Source organism: Polypterus senegalus, chromosome 2, assembly GCF_016835505.1.
Source record: "Polypterus senegalus isolate Bchr_013 chromosome 2, ASM1683550v1, whole genome shotgun sequence".
NCBI lineage: Eukaryota > Metazoa > Chordata > Cladistia > Polypteriformes > Polypteridae > Polypterus > Polypterus senegalus.
In genome coordinates this window covers 56,138,200-56,159,459 of record NC_053155.1, presented here as the reverse complement: position 1 = coordinate 56,159,459, position 21,260 = coordinate 56,138,200, and the positions used below count along the sequence as shown (strand labels likewise).

Genomic DNA, 21,260 nt, shown 5'->3' with positions numbered 1-21,260 from the left:
TCTAATATACAGTATTACTCTGGGTTATGGTTGTGAATGGACTCAAAGTTCTGTCGGATTGATGTTATACAGACTTAAAGCCTACATGGAATAACCCTTTATGGGAATGGAGAATAATGTGCCCCATTCTGACTTCTGCTGTAGTATACTTCCTGTTAACAAATTGCTTCTTCTCCACCTTTCTCCCAGATAAAAAATAATTAAGCATGCATGAGTTGTATGTTACACCCAGATGCTAACTGGAAATTGTACCTGAAGAACTGTATATCAGGTCATTTGGACCTACACACACAGAGAGTGAAAAGGCCAAACTGAATGCATTCATAACAAGTATAATCAGTGTACAGTAGAGGCATATAGCCCAGGTTTTAATTTTGACATAATGATCAGACTGTCAAACTTCATTTCAGCTGTTTTCCTCAAGGTGTCTTTTAGGTAGGCATGCTATGTTAAGGAATCATTTTCTATTTGACAACCACATAATTAATTAAATATCCCAAAGAAAATTACAAGGTACTGATACGGGGGAAAGAAATAGAAGGTGTCAGGAAGCCTTAATTTGTAATTTATTTTCGGTAGTCATTAGTGTAAATATTGCTTTTGGAAATAAGTGGGTCATTCAAAAGGACTTTTTAAAAAGAGTGTCTTAAACATTGTGGTAATTCCACACAGAACTGCTTTTGAACCTTGTAATTCATGCATTAAGAAGTCACAGACTGAAGTATTTGCACATCCTAGTTAAATTAAATTAATATGTAAACTGTGTTGTATCTTTGACTTGAGAGAGCCAAGGACATATGTCATTTAGTGAGTCCCTGCCACCCAGTATCATGCTGTCTTCTTTGAGTTCAACCATTGATGGCGTTTGCATTAACTCTGTATCTATACTGTCAGTTTTTAAATTATGTTAATGCCTTTTCAGTTCCCCCACAGCACACCTCCATGTTTCTCATTTTGTGAACTTAATTCATCCACCCATCTTTCTAAGGTTGGCTGAGGCTCAGTAATTGCCCCCTGTTTTAGTACTAAAGCTTGAATTATTTTTCAAGAAGTCTTCTAGTGGATTGAAATTTGCTTGATGATTAGCAACTTATGATTTCCCTGGAGCTGTGGAAGAGGGCCTATTTAATTCCGTAGTATGCCATTGATTTGGATTTTTGGTATTTACTTCATGGCTTTCCATTATGCTCCTGTAAGGTGATTGTAAAAGCCATATATATGTAAATCTTACCAGTGGTTAGCAAATAATACACATGTGACGCAATGGGCTAGATTAATTATTTCATTTCCTTGAAGTAACTCAAGGTTTTCCAAGGAATTTTGTTTGAATGAATTTTTGCTCTATATACCCCATACTACTGATGTGCACTTCAAAAATCAATTAATGAATTAGAATGTGTGATGCCATGTCTGTTTTAACTGAAGTATCCTAGATACATGAAATTCCTCCAGTTTTTTTTTTTTTTTTCACTTTTTCTCTAGATAAAAATGATGATGTTTATTGGAATATATCAAGATTATTGCAAACGTCAAGTACTTTGTTTTATATTGCCTTTGTGTTCACTTCTCAGCATATAGAAAAAGTTACCATTCTTGCACTTTGTTTGATGTGCATTGCAGTGTTACATTAAGAGGCTACGTTGGTCACACTAGACCTCCTTATTCCTAAAAATATGTTCCATCTTGTCCTTAGTGCTTACCAAACTCGTCCAATTTAGATCAGAGACAATATACCTGTCTCATCTTTGCTGTTATGTGGTTCATGTTTAGTTCACCTTGTATTAGAGGCATCAGGAGTTATCTGCCCATGAAAATTATGAAGAGGAGAAGATACTAGGTGCATCATAGGTGAGACATTTGGCCCTCTTTAATTGCATCTGACTTCAAATAGTGGTGTGTAAGTGGGTACAGCATTGACTCAAACACAGGAAGCAAAGGGTATTAATGAGGGGCAGTTTTTCAGAATTAGGTGATGTGTTTTCTCTCAGACATCATTACCGGGACCACTACTCTTTTTAATATTCACAAATCATCTACATATGAACATAAATATAGAACATAAACAACAAGCAGGTCATGTTTGCAGATGATACTGAACTAGATTGAAAGGCAGATAATGCAGAATCAGTTAAATTGCTCATTGCTTCAGGTCATTTGAACAGGTCACTAACTGGTTTTAGGGCATGGACTTTTGGAGCTGCTTTTATTATTAAGGTACTGAGTAGCCTCCATTAAGACTCCTTGCCCCAGACTTGAGCTGACAACGTGTGCAGTGCATTCCTGCACCTGTCCACTAGACACTCCAACCGTGAGCACACTCACTAGTAATTGGTGATCATTTGACCTCTACAGACCTTTATTTACCCACATGTTCATAAATTACTACCTCAAATCAAAATACATTTGATCACTGGTGCCCTGGTACCTGATGTTCTTGCAAGAAGTATTGTGGTATAAAGTATGAACATGGCATTTATTATGGAACAGCCTGTTAGTAAAAATAAAAAAAAAAAAATCTATAAACAGTTCATTAGGATTCAATTCCCAGTGGCAAGTTAAGATAACTCCTCCAGGCATCCCAATCATTTCCCACAAGATTTTTGATGCCTTCTAATAGATCAATCACCTCAGTAGATGGTGTACTTCCATGCAGAGTCTCCCTCATCTCTAATAATGGCAGATATTTTCATTAATGGTTAGGCAATATGCTCAAACTAAATTAATGATATTGTATATCAGTTCAAATTTAGCTGTATGGCATCCATCTAGGAGCTTTTCACTTTCCCTGCAGCAATCCAGAGCTCTTCTTTTGGTACAAAATGGCAACCCAAATCTAGATGCCCGGACTAAGGTGGTAAATGTTTCAGCCTTTCCCTTACCTATGAAGTATAATTTTGAAGGTTTGCATATTGGGATCTTTACCAAATATGCCCGTTACCCAACTGACATTGCATTTAATTTCTATTCTTTCCTTTGTAGATGGTGAGCCTTTGTGGCATGATAAATGTCAGCAGACCTAAACATGCTTATCAATGTTCTCATATGCTTAACAGAAGTCTAATGATAGTTATAACTATAAAGTGATGGTTGTAAGATTTCTTTTATTATGGCCTGAAATATTATATTGTGTAGTGCAGTTGCCATACACTACATGTTGTACTTGATTATACAATATATATGATAGAAGTAGGCATTATTCTGTAATGTGTTGGTTATTGCCACATATCTGAAGGATTCTTGCAGTACAGGCCACAAAGGGACCTGGTCAGGACTGTTTGTTACCTTCTGCTTTATAGGAAGATGGAAAGTTAAAGTACAGTTGGCAATTGTTTGGTAATACTACACATCACATTTGACAAGTTTAAGTCAATTTCTATTTAAATGTAAATAAAATTAATCCAAATATTGTTGTGAATGGCCTGTGGTGATGTCACAGTTTTACATGCTAAAGGTTATCTACAGTATATGTAATATCACTTGCCTTACATGATTAATGCTTTTTTTTTAACTATTGTATTTTGATGTCATTTAGGTAATGCATATTAGAAAGCTTTTGCAGAAAATGGACCGACCTAATGGACTTTACCCAAATTACCTGAACCCAAGAACAGGCCGCTGGGGCCAACGTAAGTAATATATTTTCTATATGCATAATCAGGTAGCTTCTTTACAGGTTATTTATTTTATGGTCATATCTTTTGTCTTCTTTTTCTCAATGAAATCTTTGAAGTTGTTATTGTTGTATGTTTAGTTTTTTTCAAGTTCTATGTGACCAAAAGCAAACGGACTCTATTCTGGAATTACAATTACATGTTAGTCGTGATTATATCAATGCCTGTTGCATCCGTTCTCAGTAATTGCTGTTTATGCTTGACTTTTCCAAAACTTTTTGTTATGTCTGCTAACCTTTTTTTTTAAACTAAACTATTTAGCAGCTTACTTTTTAGTATATGAATTATTGAAAATTGATATCTATAAATGCTTACATTTACACTTTCAAATGTAAGCTGCTCTCCTGTATATACTTTAGTATGTTGACTTTTCTTTTGCAAACATTACAACACTTAGCCTGCATTTTTCCTCTAACTCTTGCATATTAACTTTTAAATTAGTCATTATCCTTGATTAAAGAGTGAATGAAAAATTAAAATCATGTTTTTTTTAAGAAGGAGCCATGGTTTTGACTTTTCAGAAAAGACAATTGGTGGATTATTCAGTTTTATTCTGAAAAGGTACAGCATTTTTTTTTTTGTCTTTTCAGGGCTGTTTACTGCTAACACTTAATGCTAAAGTGTACTTACCGAGGACTAAAATGTTATCTGAAAGAAGAAAAAAGTCAGGATATATAAATATTAACAGAATATTTAATTTATGGCTATGGAAATGCACAGTAATTGTCTAAAATGAAATTAGATTCATCCTAGCAACAAGATTACACAAAAATCTTGTCAAGAGTCTTTTAATCAGCAATAATTACATTTTATGCATTCACTCATGTAAGGGCAGATTAAACAATGCAGAATGAACTACTCTTTTGAACTGTTAAAGGGAGTGGGGCGACCTGAAGCCATTTTTTTGTGTCAATTACTGGTAACCTGTACAAAACAAAACACAAAAGACTGGCATTAGAATCAGAATTCATTCTTTTGACCACAAGAGGAACAGAGTTACATATGATATGTCGTTCTTATTATTATCATAGAGAAAAGACTAATAAGCTGTTAGTCCAGAAAATACAAAAGAAAGAAGTTTTAATGATATTTAGGAAGTCACTAAAGCGGGTGCAATCAAAGTTATTGAACACAGAGATACTCAGCAAGAAATATATTTAAGGAATGTTATAAGTTCAGAATGTAATGAAAATTAACTTGCTGCTATTAAAATAAGAAGAGACACCTTGATGCAAGCTTGTAATAAGTTAGATAGACTGGTAAGATTTAGGACCTATTAAATTCCTATCAAGCGGGAAAGCTTTGAGCCCAGATGGCTATTCAGTAAAATTTTAAAACCCAACTTGCCATATTAGGCCCAATAATTCCAGAAATGTAAATGAAAGACAACCTTCAATGTAAGACATGATATCAGGTGCTAACTACTTTTTTTTAAGAAAAAATAAATACTTTTTAGAATATACATCCTTCAGGCCCATTTCCTTATTGAATGTCTATGCCTGGACAGAAATATAACAAATAAAACAGAGAAAGTTGTTCCTTTTCTAATTTTGCATTATCAAATTGGATTTGTTAAATTTAGACATTTACTTTAAAATAGTTTTATGATCAATGTAATATGTACCCACATAGCAACACATCATACTGAAATCTGTGAAAGAGACAGAGCATTTTGAAAGAAAGTTGAATAGCGTGATTTCTTCATTGCTTTACACAAATGTGGACCCAATGTAAGAGATTGAATCAAACTGTTGTGCTTAACCATGAAGTTATAAGTTGTGTAAACAATATAAATCCTGATTGTTTGCTTTAGTGCTGTCCTTTGTCAACAATTTTATGATATTGCCATCAAGCCCCTTGTCATCTTTATCTTTTTATAAGTGTTCAGAGATTTCAGTAATTTTAAGGGAAGGGCTTCAACAAATTGTATCTGTTTCTGCCAGTGATGTGGCATTTTACATGTGTGATCCATATTCACTACTTCCATAAGTACTAAATGTATTAAATGTGAAGTTTGAAATAAATTATGGCAGGAATTTGTGTAATTCAGTGAATGTGACAGTATGTTTGGTTTTGCTTTTCTGTAGTGCAGTTGTAGTTTACACTTAAGTGTGGCTGCCACTTAATTGAAATTTTTCGCAAGTAAATTAAGGGAACATCAAAGGCTCCTTGTTTAAGCTTTAGTGTCCTGTTAATTGGAGGTACTTGGCACAGGAGCAAGAGGAAATTGTTTTAGACGGCCTCAGAGATGAGGTAACTTTAGTTTGAAAGAAGGTACATTAAGTATGTCAGGGTTTGGCAAGATAATGCAAGTGGATTTATTTTTTTACTTTTCTTTTAAATTGTTAGTAGTGCTGTTCTAGTTTGTGCTCAAGTACTGCTACAGTAATTAAAAGAAGTTGCAGATAAGTTTAGCGGATTATCAGATGTTCTATGGTGGTCGTATAGAAGTGATTTACTGCTAATTGAAGGTGGTTAGAATTGTACCACTAGGATAGTAGTTTAGGTGCGGTAGACAAACAGCTATGCTGCTAAAATGACAAATAGCCAAATCTACTGCTGAATCCCGAAACGAATACCTAAATGCCCTAGTCATTTTATCAAAATATGCAGTTCTGCCAAAAGAAGACTGAAAATTGTTGTTCTAAGCCCATTACATGCAGCAAATATAACAAGTGGACTGTCGTCTACAATCTTACAAAAATGAATTACAGTTTTGAAAAATGTCTGAAAATACCTGTCCCCACTAAATGGTAAGACATGTTAGCAGATATAGAAATGCAAGAGATCTTCGTGACGCTGAAAGTCCAGCAAGCCCAAAATTTTTAAAACATCTGTCCAAATTAAAGGCAACAGTGTCAAGTTACGGACTACATCAGATCAGATGTGTATCACATAATCAAAGGAGAAATAAAGAAACACAACATCCTACAAGCAAAAATAGTTTGAAATAAAAAACTCTGCTACTAAAATCTGGGGGAAAAAACTGCACACACTTCTGAATCAAAAAAGTTTTCCAGAACACAGCCAGCTTGATACGCAGCAGATTGCAGTTCATCAGCAGGGTACTACTTACCTGTAGAAAGAGTGTTGCGTTACCTGCTGCTCTTGAAAACCCTCTGGTTGTGGCTCATGCGGGAATAAATGACATTAAAATCCAAGTACATATGTCTAGCAAAAAAAAAAAAATCAGGGAACTTGGAAACAAATTAAAGGCTAAAATCAGTATTTTTCTCTGAGAGTTTTCCAGCACTAGAAGAAACATGACAAAACATAATTTTCAGTCATTTTGCATGGTGGAAGAATGGTTTTACTTTGTACAACCACTGACAAGCTTTTAACCAGAAACTCTTTCTTTACCAGCAAGACTTCACCTAGGAATCCTCAAACATGTGCACAAACATTTGAATAAGCCTGTGAGTAAGGAAATCCACATTAAGACATGTGGGACCAACCAGCTCAACTAAACAAACATTTAGGCAATTTTCACTAGTACCGGTAAATGATCAAGATCAAAAATAACTTCAAATTTGTAGTCGCTGACCTTGGAATAATCTAAAATAATACCCCACATGCTAATATTTGAGGTTTATCAGTTTTAACTTTCTTTCTCTTAGAATGTTTTTGCCACTGATGAAGAGTAATATATGAAAAATATTATGATATTCATGATCAGAAAACATGAAACTTGTATAAAATAACACCTTACATTCATATTTTTCCAATCCCCATTGTTAAAAGCAGTGAATTTGACCCCTCGTACCCCATTAGTGAGTTGAATCCATGGCATCATTTGATGGGACATGTGCAACTTCAAGTCCTTCAGATTATTTTTGCTAAAGACACCTTTGATTTAATCTTTATTATAAGAAAGTAATTTCCTGCGAAAAATATGGTCCAAAACTGCCCCACAAATGAGCGTTTTCCAAGTCTAGAAGGACAAAAGTAAAGGAAACCCCGAAAAGTTTGAAATCTTGCATAATTAGACATCATGACACGTTGAGCAGCATATCATTTTTAAGGATTTTCTTGTACTAGTGAGTCAGGAGTCGTCAAACAAAAGAAAAAGCTGAAGTGATTTCCAAGCGTTCATAAGCAATTCTTATCGACACAAAAGTTAATCATGTAAAATGTTTGTTTCTTAAAGCAAGAATCATTAAAAGTAACACAAATTTACAAGAGGCTACCTTATTAATATGGAAGTATGATATTATAGGGATCACAGATAACTAAAAGTGAAGACATTTAGTGGTTGGAGTTTGCTACAAGCTGCCAAATTCTGATGTTGTAAACAACAACATCATATTTTCTCAAGTAAAACACATGTGTAATAAAGAAGATATGATGACCACAAGATACACATGTAAGCTTCTCGGTCTTTCTGCTTTGAAGTTTCTCAGTTGTGCTGTTTTTAAGTTCAGTGCTTGACTGATTATTTTTTTTCACCTCCCTTTCTTAAGTTTGAACCTGGTAAAAAGTTCTGCAAATGGTGATGTGCAGTTGAAAGCAAACCTACAGGGAAATTCAGTGTTTGCAACTGGATTCTACTTTAAAAGAGATAAATCACAGCACTCCTTGTCATCGTTCAATTTGGGAAAACTGGTTAATGACTAAAACTAGCTGAGCCCACCTAGGCTTGCTGCTTACTGCAGTAACTTCACAACTACAGCACATATGATGAAGAACAGCTCAGGCAGTTTAAAATCCAGTTCAGTGTAGTCACAATCAAAGAGCTCCCATTTACAAAGTTCAGATCACAGCTTTGCTTGACAAAGAATAACAACATAGGAATTAATCCAGCATAAGATAACGACATCCCTTGTGCCAGGATCAGTGGGCACATAGCAGACAATTAAAAGTGACTTGACAGCAGTGCTGTGTGCAGCATGATACCTTTCCTTTCTCTTTAATGGGGATGCAGACATATCAAATGAGGACTGGTGTATGGCCTTCTGTTGCCTAAAGGGAACACAAAGGGATAAATTATTAGAATGTCAAGAAATGGATGCTTGATTTATATAATTAAGGACTGTTTGTTCTTAATAAAGTTAACCAATTTAAAATGTGTTCATGGTATTTATACCAAGTTTATAAGAATAAATTTATTCCTGTAAATTTATCTGCATCATCCTATTTTTTCCAAGCCAGGAGCATCAGCGCTTCTTGACAGAAACTTTACCATGCATGATGTGCTCTGTTTATCAATTACTACGGTAGTCAGCTAAACAGATATGTGGAGGTGCAGCATTCACTCAGATTATGGTATCAGTGTAGGAGACATTTTGAGGCTAAGATAACATACGTTGCACAGGTGTCATATATTCCCCCCACCCTAAATGACATGGTTTTTAACACATTAAAGGTGCATGGTTTTGAAATCATAGAACTTTTTATATTGACACTCTGTTTGCATCCTTTGAACAGCTGTGTTACAAATATAACCTTTCACCAACACATTTCTTTACATGCAAGTTGAGACTTTGTTAAAAGAAATATGGCTGCTTTCTTAACATTCCCTCAGCATCTACTGTGTAAACGTTACTTTCAGGGAGCGATAAAGATAATGGTAGCATCTCCAAGCTTTGCCAGTTTGTTGAAATCAGGGTACGCTAAGATAATAATAGACATTGTTGGAAATAGTACTTTTCAGCCAGAATTTCAGATAATTAATCAAATTCATTCATTTACTAGGAACTGTCCAAAACACAATCTGAATCTATAAAGCATTTTGTTACTGTTGTCCTAAACTAATTATGCATGTTGAACTTCTGCTAACATCTAGGATATCATAATATCTTTTGTTACTTCATATGAAATCTTATGATTTTTCTTTCCTTTTTTTTTGCTCTATTTATTGATGGGAAGGGGTTATCAAAGTTGATTTGACTTAATTATATTTGCCTTTATAAAACCAATACTATTTTTCTTTATTTGTGTTTTAAACATTCCTTCTGTAACATGCTCTTTATGCACAGGGGACACATTATTGAACAAGACTACAGGTATTGAGCTAATAAAGGAGCTTATTCTCTCCTATTAAAAGGAAGACCAGCTCAGGCTTGGGAGGAAAATAGAGATTCTGAAAACAAAAAAATGAATCAAAGAATAAATTGTTCCTGAATCAGCCACCACCAATTATTGAGATACTGTTAGAGTAAAAAAAAATGCATGCCTCCGCTGAAGCAAGAAGCTTATTTTTCTTAAGCCATTGGAATTATTGGATTTCTTTAGTTTGCATCATTTCATTGGTGTCTTCTGGAAATGTAATGTTACTTTACGCATTCATTAAAGGTAAATCATTGTTTTACCATTCCTATCACTACAATGAATAACAATGATTGTATGTCAGACTTTAAAGCTTTGAACTGGCAATTTGTGGATGATGAAGATAAATCTTTTGTTCTCTTACTTCATTTTTTAAATTGTGTGGAAGCAATTATGGCATTCAATGCATAAAATAAATTTATCAATGGATTATTATTTCAAAGCATAGCCCCTATTTAACAAGCCTTTTACAAAATGCAAACAAGAACAGAAACAGAATTTTGTAAAAGTAGATTTCTCTCAGCCATTTTCTTTAAGGTAATGTATCATTGTACACTAATTCATAATGTTATTTTCACTGTAGAATATTAAATTAATGTCCTGTTTTATGCTTGACCCTGGTATTCACTCCTCTGTTGTTACTTTCTATCTAAACATTTTCTTAATTAGTTTGATTTTCCAAAGGATACGCATTCCTTTAAAAAATTGTTCATTGAAGCACACACTAATTAACCCCCAAATACACACTGAAGAACATTATAAGCCCTTAGCTTGACTGCTGATTGAATGTCATGCCTGCAAACAACTATAGAGAGTAGCTGCAAATCGTCATCACAGTCAGAACAAGAATCTAAAGTCAAACAGTGAGGATGGAAGCATAAATGTGTGCCTCTGATATATTTCTGACCTCCTGGCCCTTTAGCTGTGTGTCCAGGTGACATGAATCATGGAATACGTTCAGGGCCTGGATAGCAGTATTGATTGGCAGGGAAATGTTTAACCACTGCAACATACTGTAAAGTTGTGTTATTTATTCTTTTTTGTATTTATTATGTAATATTGTTTACATAAATTAGTCAAGTAAACAGTTTTAACTCCACTTAATATAACCTGTAGCAGGTTGTGAACAAAGATCTTGTATGTGACTTTCAGCTTCTTCTGTTCTAATGTAGTCTTCCTCAGTTTAAATAAACTGCTCAAAAAAATTAAAGGAACACTTTGAAAACACATTAGATCTCAATGGGAAAAAGAAATCCTCCTGGATATCTATACTGATATAGACTGGGTAATGTGTTAGGAACGAAAGGATGCCACATCGTTTGATGGAAATGAAAATGATCAACCTACAGAGCCCTGAATTCAAAGACGCCCAAAAATCAGAGTGAAAAAATTATGTGGCAGGCTAGTCCATTTTGCCAAAATTTAATTGTAGCAACTCAAAATTGTACGCAGCACTTTGTATGGCCCCTGTGTTCTTGTATACATGCCTGACAACATCGGTGCATGCTTCTAATGAGATGACAGATGGTGTTGTGGGGGATCTCCTCCCAGATCTGGACCAGGGCATCACTGAGCTCCTGGACAGTCTGAGGTGCAACCTGGTGGCATTGGATGGACCAAAACATAATGTCCCAGAGGTGTTCTATTGGATTTAGGTCAGGAAAGTGTGGTGGCCAGTCAATGGTATCAATTCCTTCATCCTCCAGGAACTGCCTGCATACTCTCACCACATGAGGCCAGGAATTGTCGTGCACCAGGAGCCACTGTACCAGCATAGGGTCTGACAATGGGTCCAAGATTTCATCCTGATACCTAATGGCAGCCAAGGTGCCTTTGTCAAGCCTGTAGCGGTCTGTGTGACCCTCCATGGATATGCCTCCCCAGACAATCATTAACCCACCACCAAACTGCTCATGCTGAATGATGTTACAGGCAGCATAATGTTCTCCATGGCTTCTCCAGACCCTTTCACTTCTGTCACGTGCTCAGGGTGAACCTGCTCTCATCTGTAAAAAGCACAGGGCACCAGTGGTGCATCTGCCAATTCTGGTATTCTATGGCAAATGCCAATCGAGCTGCATGCTGCTGGGCAGTGAGCTCAGGGTCCATTAGAGGACATGGGACCCTTGGGTCACCCTCATGAAGTCTTTCTGGTTGTTTGGTCAGAGACATTCACACCAGTGGCCTGCTGGAGGTCATTTTGTAGAGCTCTGGCAGTGCTCATCCTGTTCCTCCTTGCCCAAAGGAGCAGATACTGGTCCTGCTGATGGGTTATGGACCTTCTATGGCCCTCTCCAGCTCTCCTAGAGTAACTGCTTGTCTCCTAGAATCTCCTCCATGCCCTTGAGACTGTGCAGGGAGACACAGCAAACCTTCTGGCAATGACACGTATTGATGTGCCATCCTGGAGAAGTTGGACTACCTGTGCAACCTCTGTAGGGTCCAGGTATCGCCTCATGCTACCAGTAGTGACACTGACTGTAGCCAAATGCAAAACTAGTGAAGAAACAGTCAGAAAAGATGAGGAGGGAAAAATGTCAGTGGCCTCCACCTGTTAAACCATTCCTGTTTTGGGGGTCATCTCATTGTTGCCCCTCTAGTGCATCTGTTGTTAATACCATTAACAACACAGCAGCTGAAACTGATTAACAACCCCCTCTGCTACTTAACTGACCAGATTAATATCCCATAAGTTTCATTGACTTTATGCTATACTCTGATTAAAAAGTGTTCCTTTAATTCTTTTGAGCAGTATATTTACACTTGAAAATGACCTGGCTAATTGTTTCATTATTTCATTTAGTATCTAACATTAATGCAAATGCTCCTCGTAGCTCAAGATGAATACTTTATATTGCATGTATTAATGCAAGCTAAATCTGCCTGTTAATATAGAAAAATGTACAGCATTTGTCTGTACAGCCAATTAACTTCCTTGGCATTAACACTGAGCATGTCTCAAGCTCAGAATTCTGTGAAAAATTGATTAAGCCCAAGTGTCTTTTGAGTTAAGATGTTATGATTTTATGTAAAATGTTAAGCTTTAATAACCTTCATAACAGAATTATTTGAATATCTAATGGATAAAACAACATCATGCTGGAAAAACATTATTAATGTTTCAATGTATTTGCCACTTTATGGTAACTGATCAATACTTATGAGTGGGGTGGAGCCTTCCACCAAAAAACACAATGGTGTGTTTCCATTTATTATTAATAAGCAGACCATACAGTGCACAATCAGTGATGTCTGTATTTGTATGTGTTTAGCTATAAAGTAACCATTTTAGTATAATATATACTATACAGTGATCCCTCGCTATATCGCGCTTCGACTTTGGCGGCTTCACTCCATCGCGGATTTTAAATGTAAGTATATCTAAATATATATCACAGATTTTTCGCTGGTTCGCGGCTTTCTGCGGACAGTGGGTCCTTTAATTTATGGTACATGCTTCCTCAGTTTGTTTGCCCAGTTGATTTCATACAAGGGACGCTATTGGCGGATGGCTTAGAAGCTACCCAATCAGAGCATGTATTACGTATTAAATAAAACTCCTCAATGATATACGATATGATTCCCATGCGGTGCTTGATTGTTTGCTTTTCTCTGTCTCTCTCACTCTCTCTGCGCCTGACGGAGGGGGTGTGAGCAAAGGGGGCTGTTTGCACAGAGGATACGGACGCTTCTCTAAAAAATGCTGCTTTATCGCGGTGCTTTGGCATACTTAAAAGCCCAAAAGCACGTATTGATTTTTTTGATTGTTTGCTTTTCTCTCGTGCTGTCTCTCTCTCTGACATTCTCTGCTCCTGACACGCATTATTTGAAGAGGAAGATATGTTCGATTAACTTTGGAGTTATTAGTCTTATATGTCTTATACAGCTCTTTTTTCCTTTGCGGCTTCTTTTTTTTTTGTCTTTATTAACCCACTGCGGAGTTTTGTTAAATTTCCTATTAATTCTAAATTTAGGTATTTACCTCTACCTGTCACGAATTACCTGTAAAACATTTTTAAACCTGTTCCACTGCACCTTGACTGTCTCTACACTTAAAAGCTTATCCTAGTCTATCCTCCTTAGACTTTTACGCATCTACTCAAAATCTGCCCTACCAACATTAAACTTAACAATTTTAGTCTTTACAACCGCACTCTTACAGTTAAGAAAAGGGTTGAAATGAAAACGTGCAGCCACTCTGGTCTTCCAGGACCAGAGTTGGGGACCCCTGCCCTAATGGTGCAATCACCTCTACACCCTCAGTTCTACTCTGATTATGACAAAATACTAAATCTAGACAGCCTTCACCTTGTGTTGGTGCTTTAACATACTGTGTTAAAAAACAGACACTGATTACTTCTATTACTTCTCCTGCTCTCGTGCTCCACCATTTGCAAGGTTATCCCAGTTAATATTCGGATAGTTAAAAGTCCCCTATAACTATAATATTCCCCTGTAAACTTGCCTTTTTAATATTACTAAAAAGATGTGTGTTCTGTTTACTGTCTGCATTGGGTGGTCTATAACACACTCCAACTAAAGAGGACATGTATTTAAATTCTGTTTGACATAAACAGCAACTTACAGTACATCCTTTTCTGTTCTGTCTATCCTTACAAAAAAAATGTATCCCTCAATGTTAATACTCATCCCCATCATTGTTATTTACCCATGTTTCCGTTATTGCTATAATATCATAATTATTCTCTGCTACGTACAGATCCAACTCACTTGCCTTATTTTTGATACTTCTTACATTAAGGCAAGCTGTTTTTAACGTGTTACTCCTTTTGCATTTAAATATTGGGTTAGAATTTACATTATTACGCATTTTTATTTTTACACTATTGTTTGTTCCTCCGTGTATAGTTTTAACCAGGCTTGTCCTAAACTCCCTGCTCCCCCCCCCATTCCCTTGTTTAAACAACCCTCCACTAGCCTACTCCTATGCCTCCCTACTACATTGCTGCTCCTCCAGTCCAGATGTAACTCATCACAGCAGAAGAGGTCCCATCTGTTCCAAAAGGAGTCCCAATGCCCCATAAACCCATATCCTTGTACTCTGCGCCAAGATTTGAGTCACTTGTTAAGTCTTGTAATCTCCTCAGTCTTACCTGGACCAGCCTTTGGTACAGACACAACTTCAGAGAAGACTACCTTGTCAGTTCTGCTCCACTGCCTGGCACCTAACTCTTTCAATTTGGATCACAGAACTGACAGACTACCCTTATGTATGTCATTTGTTCCAACATGGACAATGACAACTGGGTCCATCCCCTCTCTGACCAAGAGCCTATCCACCCTTCCAGAGAAGTTACCCACCCCTGTCTCTGAAGCAAAAACAAAAGTTTCATCCAGTGAAACACAAAAAGATTCAAATCCCAATAAAAAATTAATTAGTTGCATCCATGAACTATATATACAGTAAGAGAAAGTGAAAGAAATGCAAAAAGTGAAAGGTTAACGCACATTTTATCGAAAGCATTGTTAACAGGGAGGAGCAGCAGTAACATGCATGCGCCAACGTTCCCTCACCTATTCTGTACTTCTACCTAAATGGCTTCCACATAGGAAAATAATCTTTAGCAAAAAATAGTAGGGACACCAGGTTAGAGTTTAATAACCATTCACCCAATGTTTGCATATTAACTATTTATAGTGAGGTGCTTTAATAAAAGATGATATTTATATGTTATACTGCTAAGCATTTATTTTATTTACTAGTGAAACATGTGGACCTACGCTCCTAAAATAAAAAGGAAATCAAAATGTAGTTACAGATAAGGAATTATTGATACTTCATATGTGTCCTACATAGTTGTTTGTTGAGGTTGCTCTAGGAGTTGTAATACATTTTAGAGCAAGCGGAACTTTTCCATTTTTGCAACGCGTTCTTTTGATTACACCTTTAAAAAAAATCAGCGTCACTTTTCAAAGTAGTGCACTTTAAACAAACATTGATATAAGGGTGTAAAACAAATGCTTGCATATGGTCGATGTTTAATGTATTTGACATTCATTTGTTGTCAAGCATTTCTTTCCTGCAGTTGATCTTCGACTCTGTCTTGCATTCCTATGATCCATCATGTTTTCCTGCTGCTCATTTCTTCTCTATTCAGAACTACTTTCTGCTTGACCATGTGCTTCAGTGTCTTGTCTTTGTTCTTTACCACTGAATTGACTTTTACAATTTGCTTGATGCACAGCAGATATCACTGCCCATCTTCTTTTTCCTGCCACCATTATAGTGGTTACCACTTGGTTTTACGATTACTTTGGCTGTTAGCTCATGAACACAGGTAACTTTGCTGCTCTTAATGCATGTTTAATAAAGTTTGATGTTTAATCAATAAATACAATACATTCCAAAACAAGATTATTTTTTTCTAGGCAGATTGTTTGAAGAACGTAAAGTAAGGAGCATTTTGCTTTAATGAGCAGATTGTGCATCACAACAAAAGGCTAGATGTATAGAACACTAAACTCTCCACCAATTATTTATATACTTATGAACTCAGACATCAATATGAGTTCTGGAGATGTATTTGAGGATTGCATGCTTTTCTCAGTCTTAGTCCTTCTTATATTCTGTATCCCACACTTGATGCTCAACAGATGCCGCTGCTGTACTCCTTCTCCTTCCTCTTGTTCTTCATCACGTCATGAGCCTCTACAATTTGTTTGAAGCTCAACAGATTTCTCTAGTGTCCTTTTTCTTTCCGCAGTGTCACTTAATTTGCCAAGCACTTTGCTGTAATAAACCAATGAGCACAGGTCACTATGCCTAGACTGCTGCTACTTCAAATATTTGGACTTTCCAACATGTATAAGGTCATAACTGTCCAATCAAGGTCAAGACCAAGGCTCTAGCCCTAGCAGTTTACAAGTGATTGTGTGACAAATTGACAGACCTCAGCAATTTATATGCAGTATGTAGATCCCTTAACTTTAAACAATGCATTATGCCTGTGTTCTTTTACTTACTACTCACTCATTTTTTTCCCATTCAATCTCTTAATTCTGTTGTGCACTACATGAAGTTCAGTTCTATATAGTATAATAGATGTTATTTTTGCAAAGACGAGTGGGAGTGACATTTTGTATACAAGTAAAAACACATTGACATAACATTTAGATATTCAAATTTTTTCCAGGTTGTTTTTGCTTTTGTCTTATTTGAGAATGAAAGTAGTATCTGCAGTAATATCAATTTATTCTGTTTTTATACATCTGGTTAGCAGTTGCCACCACTTCAGGCTACTTGTTTTAAAAGCATTAACATTATGTCTCCACAAAAATATTGCTTTGTTTTAATCATACCAAAACACAGAGGACGACATGGAAAAGTTAATGAAAAATGTGCTGAAGTGAGCGTTTTCAAGCTCAGAGGAGCTACAGGTGTGTTCTGAAAAATCACACATATGTGTCATTGTTTTTCTAGAAATGCTGAGAGGAAGCATACCGCTTGTATCTGAGTGGGCTTTGAAACTTAGTAAATGTAGTGGATGAACACTACCGTATTTAATGTTTTTCTAGTCTTATGTTTCAAAAAAATAAAAATGTCTATGATAAATAGAATACTTATTACACCATAAAACAGTGTGTTTAAATGTTTTGGTTACTATTATCTTTTTGCAATAATTTACTTCCTTTCTGGTGTCATGATTTTGTCTATTTTTGGTTCCTGTTATATTTGAAATGTTTTTTAATGAATATATTGTTGTTTATATTTTACAGTACCATTTTTATTTGCCATCTTTTATATTTTCAATGCCTCAGTGATTTATTTTCTCATAGTTGTGGCCATGTTGTTTACCATTTTCATGGTGTCTTGTGGTCATGTGATGCAGAAGTCACATGTGTTTTATTGTGACTTCACCCCTATTTATTACCAAGGCATGCAACAACTTGTACCCAAAGTTTTCAATAGAACTCAAAACCAACAACATAGTTCGAGAAGGTTTTGGTTAGGGATTCTGATTAGTCCGCATCGAGATCGAGAGGAGTCAGATGAGGTGGCTCGGGCATCTGATCAGGATGCCTCCTGGACGCCTCCCTGGTGAGGTGTTCTGGGCACGTCCAACCGGGAGGAGGCCCCGGGGAAGACCCAGGACACGCTGGAGGGACTATGTCTCCCGGCTGGCCTGGGAACGCCTTGGGATTCTCCCGGAAGAGCTGGAAGAAGTGGCCGGGGAGAGGGAAGTCTGGGCCTCTCTGCTTAAGCTGCTACCCCCGCGACCCGACCTCGGATAAGCAGAAGAGGATGGATGGATGGATTCTGATTAGTCAGTTTTGACCTTTTGCTTTAGTATTTGGCATTTCAGTGTGGTTTTTGTGCACTGGGAACTTTCCCTGAGTTTTTAGTCTTTGGGCAACAACCTTAGCCTGTTTCCCAATTATTCTCTTTTGTTAGCCCATGAGCATTGCCTTCTCCTCTTCCAGTCCACTTGTTCTTTTCTTTTTTGTCTTCTTGAACTCACTGTTGTCATCTTTCAGGCAGAATATCTAGATCACTTTTTTTTTTAACTTATAAATCTTGCTTGTTTGTTGTTTTAATTGGTAATTTTTTTTTTTAAAGGAAACCAGGATTATATACAAGGGTTAAAGCTTTAAGTTACAGCAATTGCTTCACCACCATAATTATGAAGATGTGGATGCCTAGATTAGGGATTTTAGAAAGGTTGCCAAATTATTTAAAAATGAATCATTCCGCTGAAAGGAGAATCGTCTACAAGTGACGTACATTTCAAATGACTTCTAATTTGTTTGAGACTGACCTACCCAGCAAATTCAGCCCATCTGATATAAAAAGAAGTCTCCCAGAACCCCTAAAGTTTTATTGCGAGGTCTGCAGGTTACTCTTGCAAGAGCTGGTGTCAAACTTCATGCATCTATAATCCGAAAGAAATTGCACAAATTTGACCTCCATGTGCTGGTAAAAAGCCTCTGGTATCCTAAAGATCTGTGCTGGTATCCGGAAGGTTACTGGTTCAAATCCCGTCCTTGCCAAAAGAGATCCTACTCCGTTGGTCCCTTGAGCAAAGCTCATAACCTGCAATTGCTTCAGGGGAGCTGTACAATGGCTGACCCTGAACTCTGATCCCTAGGGGTATGCGAAAAATAACAAATTCCTAATACAAGATATTGTATAAGGCAAATAAATAACAAAGAAAAAGAACATTAGAACAAAACTATAGTTTGCTATTGGACATACAGGAAAAGACCAGGCCTTCTAGAAAAATGTGTTCTGAACCGAAAAAATAAAGGTTGTTTTGCCACTCTAGCAGTAGACATGTTTATCACAAACTGAAGACAGCATTTCAGCAGATGAACCTCTCGTACCAGTAAAGCATAGTATTGGAAATATTATGATTTAGGGTTGCTTTGCTGCCTTAGAGCTTGGTCAGCTTGTGATTATCAAGTTAACTATGAATTCTGCATCATATCAAAGTGTGCTTTGGAAGAAACTGAAGCTGAACTGGAAATGGACCTTACAATAAAATAATAATCTGCTTTGAATCCCATTGTAATGCTGTGTGGGGATTTGAAATGGGCAGTACATGCAAAAAAATTCACAAAATCTTGCATCTAAAGGAATTTTGCTTGGAATTGTCAAAAATGTCACCAAGTTAATGCCAGAGGCTGGTGAGCAGTTCTGCAAAATGCCTACAAGTAATTTCTGCAAAAGGGGGCATTACCAGCTTTTGAGGCCAATGGTGTATTTAACTTTTGTTGAATAAATGGTTGAAAAAGAACATTTTTCTTGTGGTTTTCTGTTTGAATAAAAAAACCTACTGTTTCCCTGTTCGTACATGTTGAAATGGTCAACAGTCTCCATGGGCTGTACTTATGTTTTCACATGACTGTAAGGAAACGTAAAATTTACTTATTCTTGGTAATGCCACGGTAAGACTCCAACAGTGCATTTTGTTATATATTTTGAGTGTGAGGGGTGGATTTTTTCAGTTTAGTTTTTAATGGTTATACCTTCCCTAATACATACATTTTATTTTCGAAAAACAAAGTATTATCACCGTTAAATTCAACCTTCTAAAGGGTGTAAGTAACCTGTTCTTCTCTCTTGTCTACTGTTAGCTTAGGCTTATTTCATGATAATGTGGATACATTTAAAAATGCTATTTTCTTTTCATACATTTTCCATTCACACTAGCCTTTTCAGATTGTTTTCTAAAATATTTTGTAAAGTACTGTGTATGAAAACACACAAAGCAAAACTACTTCCAGACATAAAGAATTATTTTATTAGAGAACAAACTAAAGCATCACACATGGAGGAATGAAATTAAATTGGAACCTTTGAGAAAACTGTTTAGCAACAAATTGGAGCGTTTTGATTTATTTTTTTTTTTTTGCCTGTAATGACCTCTTTGTTTTAACACATTTCTCATTATGCCTTTCTGCTAAATTGCAGAGATTTTAGACCAAGACTTGGCCCATTAAAACCCCACCATGATAATCTTGGTCAACAGCCCACCCTTATAACTTTAAAGGAGACTACCTCTTATAATTAGGGTCTCGACATGTATTATGTGAGTGCAATGAAATAATAAAAAAAATCCATTTTAAACCTTCATTTGCTTTGAAAGAATAGCCTGTTCTGTAAAGAGTTTGAATTATTTGCTTTTCTTAGATTTCTTAGTGATGGACTTGTCTGTTTTTGATGTGGACAGAACTTTTTTTAATACCTTCAGTCTACAACATTATGTGGACTGGAAGGATTTATGTTGTTCATTATGTAGAATATCATATCCAAACTGGTTTTCTGATTACTGCTCCATTTCTACTGACATTTCTGTCTTTATGATGCTCTTCTACATGTAAAGATTTAAATGACACAAATTTTCTCTTGCAGCTGACTTGCCTGTAGTCTTTTCAAAAAATGCTGACTTTCTAAAAAGCCTTAAGTAGCTAAAGCCATAATAGATGTTGCTAATGCTCTGCAGCTACCGAGGTCAACATGTTTTTGGGAAGGACACCCAATTGTGCTAATTAAAAATGACACCCAAGACAGAAATATCATAGAATGAATTCCATTTTAGCAGCATAAGAAGCAATTAGTGAGAAATATCACTGACAGAATAATGGGAATATATCTCTCCTGCTCAGAGCATTTTTGTAAATCATCTTTCGAATAATGCTCTATTATTGTCTGCCACATATGCCTGATTTGCATTTCTTTGTGAACTGCTCCTTAGCTGACAAAAATATGGAGTGCTTTAATTATAATTGCTGGTTTTAGCTAAAGCGTCATGATCCTCCAAATACAGTATATTCAGCAAGAAAAGGTTTTTAAAACATGATGCTAAAATTACTGTTTTTGTGGAATACACAAACAATTTGAATTTATATTAAAAATTGAATCTAATGTATGGACATGGAACTTTTATAGAACTTTCTGCTTCGACACATGTATTCTCCAACGTGTTAGCACACAGTAAGTCTCCTTGTCCTAATTTCCTATTTTAAATGTGGGGAGGTGTTAGAATAAACTAAATTGAGCATTTATCAGACTGTATGTGGTTG

The 21,260-nt window shown here is 36.2% G+C and overlaps 1 protein-coding gene across 1 annotated transcript in view; it reads left to right on the top strand.

Moving 5' to 3' along the window:
* Positions 1-21,260, top strand: part of man1a2 (mannosidase, alpha, class 1A, member 2) — a 524,864-nt gene that overhangs the window by 451,249 nt on the left and 52,355 nt on the right. The window contains exon 9 of the mRNA XM_039743738.1: positions 3,533-3,626. Within this exon, the coding sequence (XP_039599672.1) occupies positions 3,533-3,626 (94 nt within the window). The remainder of the gene's footprint in view (positions 1-3,532; positions 3,627-21,260) is intronic.